The sequence below is a fragment of the Chenopodium album genome, chromosome 26 (genome assembly GCF_948465745.1).
Source record: "Chenopodium album chromosome 26, dcCheAlbu1.1, whole genome shotgun sequence".
Classification (NCBI taxonomy): domain Eukaryota; kingdom Viridiplantae; phylum Streptophyta; class Magnoliopsida; order Caryophyllales; family Amaranthaceae; genus Chenopodium; species Chenopodium album.
In genome coordinates, this window is record NC_137859.1 from 17,742,533 (window position 1) to 17,752,255 (window position 9,723).

At 37.2% G+C, this 9,723-nt stretch overlaps 1 protein-coding gene across 1 annotated transcript; it reads left to right on the forward strand.

Annotated features, from left to right (window-relative positions):
* Nucleotides 1–4,470: 4,470 nt before the first annotated feature.
* Nucleotides 4,471–9,511, forward strand: LOC145616615 (uncharacterized). Its single transcript, XM_081671368.1, has 7 exons — nt 4,471–4,697; nt 6,859–6,919; nt 7,007–7,101; nt 7,184–7,217; nt 8,123–8,177; nt 8,270–8,312; nt 9,149–9,511. Exons 1-7 carry the CDS (start codon nt 4,512–4,514, stop codon nt 9,218–9,220), a joined length of 546 nt encoding a protein of 181 aa, XP_081527494.1. The 5' UTR covers nt 4,471–4,511; the 3' UTR covers nt 9,221–9,511.
* The last annotated feature ends 212 nt before the right edge of the window (nt 9,512–9,723 follow it).

Sequence of the window (9,723 nt, forward strand, 5' to 3'; positions counted from 1 at the left end):
CTAGTTTTTTGTACAACTATGTGAGACCCATCCCCCAAGGGCTCAGTTGTAGTCTTGAAATACTCTGGCTCAATTATTTGCTCCCGGGCCTTGGTAGACAGAGCCGGGTGCACACATTTTTAGCCCACCAAAGCCGGCTCCTTGTTGTAGCGCCAAAGAATTTCATTCATCTTCAAAGAAGGGGAGGAGACCAAATACCACTTGTCTTTCCATCCTCTCCATTAGGACACCTTGTCCAAAGTCATCAAGTATTCCGGGAGCGTGGAGATAGTGTACCACGCCCCGTATCCGCCTGGGGTTCTCTTTAGGTAGTGCATGTGGGCAAATGCAGTAAAGCTGGGCTTAATATCCTGGAGCTCGTAGGCGGCAATGTAGCTCAGGATATTGACCCAAGAATTTGGAGTCAATTGCCACACTCCCAAATCGTACCCCTTTAGAATTTTGCGGATGCCTCTGTGAATGGGGAAGCGGAGGCTGTAGGCGTCGTTTGAAGTGCGCCTACGTTAAAGCATGTTGTGAATATGCTTGTGAATATGCTTGGCACTCATAGGAAGTGGGAATTGACATATACGATTAGGGACAAGGAAAGTAGGGAGCCGCCAACAAGTTTTTGTGGAACTTGTAAACCGTTCACGGATCATTTAAGGCAACCACGAAAAGGGACAACGAAGGCAACAACGATTGACCCGTGAAGGTTACACCCCATTCATAATCCATGAGATTACTAACTCCATATGGTTCGGAACCACGAAAGGAGGATCGGGGATGATGGTACGAAGTGAGTCATGGAGTTACATTCGCCCGTATTGGCCTCTACTCGATTCTTATTGTGAATAACATTCCTGTGATCTCAAAGGCATACAAACAAAATATCCAATTCGCTCCAAACTATTATTATGCTAAATTGGTTAAATATTAATGCAACACATAATTCTAATTATTAGTGATCACTTCAATTAATAATAAGATTAAAGGAACCTAAACCGGTTTTCCGAATTATCTTATTAGTCGTGATTTTCAAATACATATTCCCTTTAACATGAAATATGGTGATCAATAAAAATAGACATTAACAAACATTAATATTGGAAGCAATATAGCAATAAATCCAACAATTTAAAATCGTTAGAAAAATAATAGAAATAAAAGGAACATAATTCCTTACTTTGATTTTGTTTGTTTGCTACTATAAAAACAATAAACGCGTTAGTAACTTCAAGGAAAATAATTAAACAATAATTAAAATGGAATTAAACTAAATTAAATGATAATTGATTTGAGGCCAAATTAAACCTTCAAACAGTTCTACCTTTCACGCCGTGGTTTAAGGACAGAACCCCGGGTAAAGTACGGACTCCTTGGAGTGCTTAAGGAAAGTATTTTGAAAGAGAGAAGGGTAGGCTAGTGTTTAGGCTAGAGCATAGAAGAGAAAATGAGAGAATTATTTGATGCCCCGTACATCAGAAACGAGGGGGTATTTATAGGAAAAATGTGCTGAGGGAACACACGGAACCCTAAAATGACAGAAACCCTAAAACAGTATCCCGTGACACGGCAAAGCGTACCGTGACACGGTAAACTCTACCGTCAAACGGGAGAGAATCCCGTGACACGGTACTCTTTTGAGTGACACGGGAGACTTTTAAACAAACGGGGGAAGAAAACACGTTAGGGTTTACGCGGAAGGGACACAAACTGTACCGTGTCACATCAGGTCTCCCGTGACACGGGATACTTTGCCGTTTGACGGGAAAGTTTCCCGTGGCGCGAGATTCCTTGCCGTGACACGGGACAGTTTTGTCCCTTTTTCCGTCTAAATTCATTTTAAACCCTAATTTCATTCAGCATTTTAGGTGCCGATTGATAATTTCGGGCCATTTTTCTGATTTATTAAAATCGGGCTAAATAAGAAAGTAAATAAATAAAAGGTTTGGGCCAAAATAAATAATAAAACAATAAAAAAAAAAAAAAAAGGTTTGGGCTGAAATTAAAACTATGCTTTTACCAAACACCAAGACTGATCCATGGACTATTTAGAATTACGAATTTAATTAAATACGGTTTTTAAGCACTCTCGGGATTAAATACTAAACCCGACCAACAGTGACGGTGAAAGGTTGTTCATCATCGGGTTTGGTTTTGGGGAGACATTTTTAGGTGTCTACAGAGGCCGGCTTCTATTACCGCCTCATAGCAAACAAAATAATTGTTTGCGTTGTCAATATCGTCCCCCAAGCCATTACAACATTAGCAGGCGGGACAATGATATCCCATCCCTCTTCAAAGGGATGTTGCTGCTTAAAGGCCTCGAAGCCACTTTCTAGAAGAGAGTTATCTCCTGGCCGCATCCGGGTCTTCGTAGGATCCGGATTTTCTATTGTCTTTGCTGAACGGCGATACGCCTCAACAAGGTCCTCTTGGTCAAAGCCGGATGCCTCTAACCTCTCAGCGGCTTCGTCGTCTGAGTTATGATGTTGCCCTGGAGAGGAGGCGGTTCCCTCACCGTCTCCCTCCTCCATTTCGTTGCTTGAAGAGGTGGAGGGGGCATCCTCCTGGGAGTCGTTTTGCTCAGGACCTTCATAGTCCTCTTCCTTCACTACTTCATCAGCGGGCACTTTCCTAGTGCACTGCCGCCTGGGCTTGGTAGCCGTCTGTTTTACTCTAGCCATTGTGTCCTGCACAGACACATAGAGGGAAGAAGTTGGAGATGAGCAAAGCATTTCTTAAACTCCACACAAGGCACCCCCGGTTCTAGACTCAGTCGTCCCAGGTGACCGGCTGAATGTCCTAGGCAGTGTCGTGTGTGCGGATGGAGAGTCCATTTTATTTTTGAAAAACTAATGTATACAACCGGAAATGAATGTATACAAGCTAAAAGAAGAAAGAAGACTGAAAGAAAGAAATGGATAGTTACCTTGCTTTAAGTTTTGAAATTCTGAAAACATCAACAACCGGTGACCGGGTAACTTTGAAAAGCACACGGAGATCTTGATTTTGCTAGAACGCAACCGGGATCAGAGCACCTCTCTCGAAGAATTCTCTTTCTCTCTCTAAAAAGTCAATGAACTTGTGAAAAGTGAAGAGGAGAGGGGGGTAAATCCCCGTCACAACTCCGTTAAAAGAGCTGTTTTTACTATTCACCTTTCACGGGTGGACACGTGTCACAAGCGCCACGTGGCCTGCCACGTGCCACCTGTGAGGGGCAAATGTTTAGGGTATTTTTACCCTAGACATATGGACCTATGAGGGCCTGCCACATGTCAAAGGCTGGCAAGTCATCTCTGACCAATCTTCAGCTGACAATTGGCATTCCCAGATATGTTCCCAGAATTGCGGCCTTCAAGGGCCCAATTCCCCAAATCCGCACTTTTGTGGCGCAGCCCATCTGCTCTAGGTCAGAATGACCTAGTGGAGCGCACTTTTCCCCATGACCTTATAAATAGGGAGATATTCCCCCATTTTGGGGCATTCACATTCATTTATTACATCCATTTTCTCTCTCATCAGAGAATATTTGAGCTTGGAATCCAAGCAGATTCCCACCTAAATTTCCGCACTTTTTATCCTTCCTCAAGTTACTAAGTTGATCGTTGGAGGCGGAGCACCACCCAACCGGTGTCTCTGTTGATTTTCCAGGTACAAAGCCAGTCGGACCAGTCTTCGAGTTGTAACTCTCCCAAGGGACAGAAACACCCACAACAATGGGTGCTAGGTTTTCAGCAAAAATGTCGAGTTAAATTTGTCATCATGGGTGAATTGCTAGTTATTTCATTTGGGTTGAAAATTGCAATTAAGAAAGGGTGGAATAGGCTGGAAATTTCTCCAAATTCAAATCAGTTAGTGGTGCTAATTCATGGTGCAATGGTGGCAAAGGATGCTAACTTGAACATTCTAAAATCTTGTAGGGACCGACTTGAAAGTCTTCGATCAGCAAAGCTGTACCATGAAGGTAGGAGCTCTAACAGAGTAGCTGTCCATTTAGCAAAATTTTTTAGAAAGCCCTCGGATCAGGGCATTTTGATTGTAACATTAGCTGATCCTCCAGACTATGTTCGTGATGTATTATTGGAGGGTAAACCTCCTTAACTCTTGTACTTGATTGACTTTGTTTTAATCTAATTTCTTGCCCACGGCTTTGTATAAAAAAAAAATAAATAAATTCAACATAGGGTACATTTAGTGTTGGTTATTTACAAAAAATCCTTTTATTTAAATCATACTAAATTATTAGATCTATACAATTCGAAATACTACCTCTGTTACAGGTTATGTGCAACGATTAGACATTTTTCCTTTCTACTTTATGTCAAATCGTTGCACATAACCTGTAACGGAGGTAGTATAAATTTGATTGTCACTTTCGAGTTAAGTCGATCGAAGACACGTCTCCTACCACAAACCATGGACCTCACCAACGCATATGTAAAGAAAAGAAAAGAAAAGAAAAATGAAATTCCAATTCCTTGGTTTTTTTTTTCTTTTTTTTTTTGAGATAGAAAAAGTGTAGAAACATGACGACGTCGGCTATTTTGGGGGCGAAACCATTGTTATCAGCTCATCATCGAATACGAGCGGTTCATACTCCTGTTATCAACCCTCCTTCTTCTACTTCAATGGCGACACCTTCTCCTAAATGGGCTCAAAAAACCATCACTCTCTCTCCTCATCCTCGTGGCTGTCATCTCATCACTTCTAAGGTTTTTTTTTTTTTTTTACTCCATTTTCTCCTAATTCACTTTTGTAGCTCCACTAATTGTTGGAATTGGTGATGTTTTCATCTGATTTTTGATTTGATTTGCAGAAATAATATCATTTTGTTATTAATGTCTGATTGAGCATAAATTGGTTTATTTTAGTAGAAAATTATCTCCATTTACATGCATTTAAAAAAAAAAAAATGCAAATTATCATACTTATTTTTTATTTTCATTACTAGTATTTTTTGTGCGATTATTTGAAGCCTATTGCTGTTTGTTTTTTGTGCGATTATTTTACAAATTATTTGATTAAGATTAGAGGGCAATTTGTCACTTATGGCTGTGAACTTGTGAAACAGTAAGTTACTTGTGCTAAATCAAATTCTGACTTTGTTAGTGAATTCGGATTTAGACTAAATTCGGGTGATTTTAAAGCAACTGCCACTAACAATCCTGGTTAGTATGTATTTATATTTGGGTAGTAATGGCTTGGTGAAAGTCAAATTAGGGAACATTTTTGTTTTGGATGTATGCAGACATATAATTGAAGTACTTTACATGTTCAAGACAGGTAACTCGATAAGGATTGATTAAAATAATGTAATTGGTTGGATTGACACGAAATAATCAAATTTGGTTCATGTTAGCCGACTCCACTTATGGGATTAAGGCTTTGATTGATTGAATTGGTTGGATTGACACTTTGTTTGAATTAAAGGAAAGGGAGGGAAAGGGAGGGAAATGAAGGGGAGGGAAACGGAAAATTGGAGTACCCTTCTTTTCCTTTCCCTTTATCCAAATACACTATTAATTTTGGGGTTGTGGAGGTATGGGTTGGAATCTGATCTCTAGTCTAGTAATACATTCAAAGTATTTACTTAGTTTAGCAGATGGTATAATCTACTCCCTCCGTCCCCAAATGATAGTCCCTTATGGGCAAAAATCACGGGAATTAAGAAACTTAAATAAAAGTAGTAAAATTACATTGGAAATATAAATTTACATTGGGTATGTAAAATAGTAGAGAGAGAAAGTAATAAAAGTACATTGAAAAACAAAATTTTACATTGAAAAGTTAAATTTGCACAAATATTGTTGCAATTGGAGAGAATTTTGATAAAAAATTGATATTAATGGTACTTGAAAAAAGCAAATGGGACTATCAATTTGGGACTAAAAATATGCCATAAGGGACTATCATTTGGGGACGGAGGGAGTATGTACTTTACAATATTAAGTACTTTTATTATTGTATTGATTATATCTATGTCACAATTATCTCTGATTTTTGCAATTGCATGATCAAACAGATATCAGAAGCAGCAGAGAGGATTTTTTAAAATTTGTCTTGCCACTCTGTGTGTTTTGGATGTTTTATTTGCAACAATATGATCCCTAATAGACTTTATTATATCGCTAAAAGTTAACTTGTCGCTTGTATTGAGAAATGGAGGAAGTACCATTTTTTTTTGCGAAAGTTTGATAAATGACTGATAAGGCTAGAAACTTGTGGTTATTTACATGGGGGAGATGATGCAATCTCGTACAACTACTTTATTAGAATTAGCAATGATTGGATAGGCTTGGATGGGCTGGAAGGGGAAGCATGAAGCTATAATTGATCTTAGGTTTCGTTTGGTTGACATAGGATTAATTTCCGTAGGAAATTGCGTTTCATGGGAGGTTATTTCCCAAATTAAATTGCGTTTCATGGGATGTTATTTCCCAAATGAAATTCCTAAACTTGTTTGGTTGGCAATGTGGAAATTTAAAATTCCATGAATTTTGATTGACCTAGGGAGGGCTTGGTAATTAATTTCTTTTGTTTTGTAGAAGATGAAATTCCCATGAATTTTCACTTCCCCATGTATCCTATTGTGTGTCAAACAAACAACTAACTAAGCTATCAAATCTCATGAATTTCCACTTCCCCCTTTTTTTTTTTTTTTGTCAAACAAACAAGGCCTTAATGTTAATTAGAATTATTCTTAGGGATTTAAATTGATATTATATCTAGAAGTGTTACATGTTAGTATGTGATGTGTCTTACTGTCTTGATCCTTAATGGTATATTGTATTTTCCCCTCCACCCTTTCCCTTCATTTCACTATATTTCTACATTTGAAACTTATAGTCATAACTTTTTTAATGTTTAAATCAGGTTATGAAGGAAATTGGGGAAGACTTGTCTGGTTTCAATTGTGGGCTTGCTCATCTTTTCTGTAAGGGATCCATTCTACATTCGGAAAACTTGCTGTTAATTAGTTGAAATTGCGTTTTTTAAAGTTAATGTGCTTGTTTGTTCCTAGTGCAACATACTAGTGCTTCTCTGACCATAAATGAAAATTACGATGATGATGTTCGAAAAGACACTGAGACATTTCTTAACAAAGTGGTTCCGGAGGTCAGTATCCATAAGAAAATATTAACAAACTCCAGTTTCCATATTGACAGATTGTCTTATCTATTTTTTAATAATTTTTCAGGGTAGTACTGCGCCATGGAGGCACACATTGGAAGGTTGGAATCTCGATTGACTGTAAAAATTTATTATGTTCGAGCTGTCTAGTTTTTCTTTATATCAGTGAGCAATTTGTAATTTTGCATAAATATTATCTTAGGAGCGACCGTTGCATCACTACAAAGTTAGTCTTTGTATATGGGTGTTGATATGCTAGTCATTTAGCAAGTCTATTGGTTTCCAGTTAAACCTATCATGAATTATATGTATGCTCCTGCTTGTAGAACCTGATAACTGGATTGGAAGCCATTGTTATCGAATATGTCAGTCTGTCAGATAAGGATCATGTGAGGCTGAGTAGATGTTTTCGGTGACAGCTAGTCCCCATTGTGTTAAAAAGATTCGATATTATAAACAAGGCCTAGGCTTGAATGAGATCACCACTTGTTAGGTTGCTTGCTACAGAAGCTCTATCAATTGCTGTATTGCGATTCCCTGATCTAATTTACTACACTGCATTATTTCAAATCCCAATTCTTTGTTTCCTATGTCCTTTGACCTCTTTATTTTCATCAGACCTGTGATGAATTTAATTAAACACAGAGTCATCTCTTATTAACAGCTTATATTCTGTCTAGGTTGTGGTTTTTTTTATGTTATGTATTTATTTTATTTTTAATTCATCATGTTTACAGTTTGTTTTGTTTGAGTTTCAAATTTAAATTGAACTTGATTGACCTAATATCTATTGGGACAATTTGTCTGTTGTTTGTAACTAAATGATAAGCTGCTGCCGTCTTCCAAAAAAAAAAAAAAAAAAAAAAAAAAAGATAAGCTGCTGCCTGTTAACTTGGAAGCAAATTTCTGTTATACATAAAGTTAGAATGTCAAACATGTTCCCATATGCGCCTTAAATGCATGGTTGCTTTGTGCTATAATTTATTTATTTATTTTTTTGCTGTAGGACCTGATGACATGCCTGCACATATCAAGTCATCAATGTTCGGCTGTGAATTGACGTACATATTGCCATACTCTTGAGTTTGATTTGTTTGAATACGTCCTTAAAAAGTTATTGTTTGTGGTTTCTTATTACTTATTCTTTTCCTAGGATTCCAATCACTAATGGAAAGCTTAACATGGGAACCTGGCAGGTAATTCTGATTATAATCAAGACACTGCATATTTTTCTACAGTTTTAACTTCAACACAAAGTTTTTAACACACCAACCGGTTGTAGTTCCTCGGTTTGACCAAACTGGCACTAAACTTTAAAGTATTGAATGAAATAAAATATTGTGTAAGAGATGGGATAGGAGAAAATAAACTTTTGTTGTTTGATTAGTTGCTAAAGCCGTTTTTTGCACTCATCATGCTACTTAGAAATTTCTATTAGTTTTTTTTTGTATTTATGAGGTTGGGTTTTGGAATAAGAAAACTAGCTACTAAGCCAAGCAAGCTTCTAATATTTTAATGTCCTTTCAGCTCAATGTATTATTATTGACCTTAAGAAAAAACATAATAACATTGGATAAAGTTGTCTTAAGCAGCTAGTTAATTCTGGTATATTTGTAAATCAGCATTAAACAAACACTTGCTTAGTTTTTTATTCTTTAGCCCTATTAATAAGTGGCTAACAGTGTACAGAGCTTTTGGTGATTTTTGTAGGATGGTATTATAAAGATAGTCGCTTATTTTGTATTGTTAGCGATTAGATTGGAAATTTATCTCCATCCTAAACTATGGCTAATTATAATTGATAGGCTTTGATACCACGTTAGCAACAATAGTTTTGAGCGATTTGCTATTTGTGCTCCAAAGAATTTAATATCATTCCTTTTTGTTAATTTCCCTTGATGAGAATATATAATAGGGAGTGCATTGTGCATACTATATTTTTCTGTCCATGTAGGATTTTGCATGTGACTTGCTAAAAGCCATCTTGTTACTCTATGAGGCTTGTACTCATTATTTGCTGCTTGTGACCCAGGGAATATGGCTGTGTGAACACCGTGATTATCCAACCCCGCGCAAAGTAGTAGTTACTCTTAATGGGATGTAGTTGACATCTCAGATTCGTATATTGCTCGAGCTTCAATTACTGCATATGCCATATAGGGCTTTTGCTGATGGACAGAACTCTTAAATGATGTTTCAGACAAATTTGCACCCTATGTCCATCAATTGTAAATTGCTATAATAAATCATTATTAGTCCCTTTTTTTTTTTTTTTTTTTGTGTGTGTTCCAAATACACCAATTACTTTCAAATTACAACTTCTGCTTAAATCATGCTGGAAATCTGCGTGGAAAATTGCAGTTTATCTTTAATGTATATGAAATTTTTTTCCTGCTGTGTATCTGGCACAATCTGCATTCATTCGGAAAGTTGCAGTTCATGTTTAATGTATATGAATTTCTTTTTGCAACGGTTCTAGATGAATTAACTAGACCAATTCAAGATGAGGTTCCATGGTGTATGCTGTTCGCAGATGATATCGTTTTGGTGGATGAGACTAAGGATGGGGTTAATGTCAAGTTGGAGCAATGGAGGCAAAGGTTGGAA

Excerpts from the sequence above, each read along its gene's own strand:
- LOC145616615 (XM_081671368.1), top strand. The coding sequence starts at position 4,512 with ATGACGACGTCGGCTATTTTGGGGGCGAAACCATTGTTATCAGCTCAT. Across the intron at positions 4,698-6,858 it reads GTCATCTCATCACTTCTAAG|GTTATGAAGGAAATTGGGGA; the intron begins GTTTTTTTTTTT and ends TGTTTAAATCAG. Across the intron at positions 8,178-8,269 it reads ATGTTCGGCTGTGAATTGAC|GATTCCAATCACTAATGGAA; the intron begins GTACATATTGCC and ends TTCTTTTCCTAG.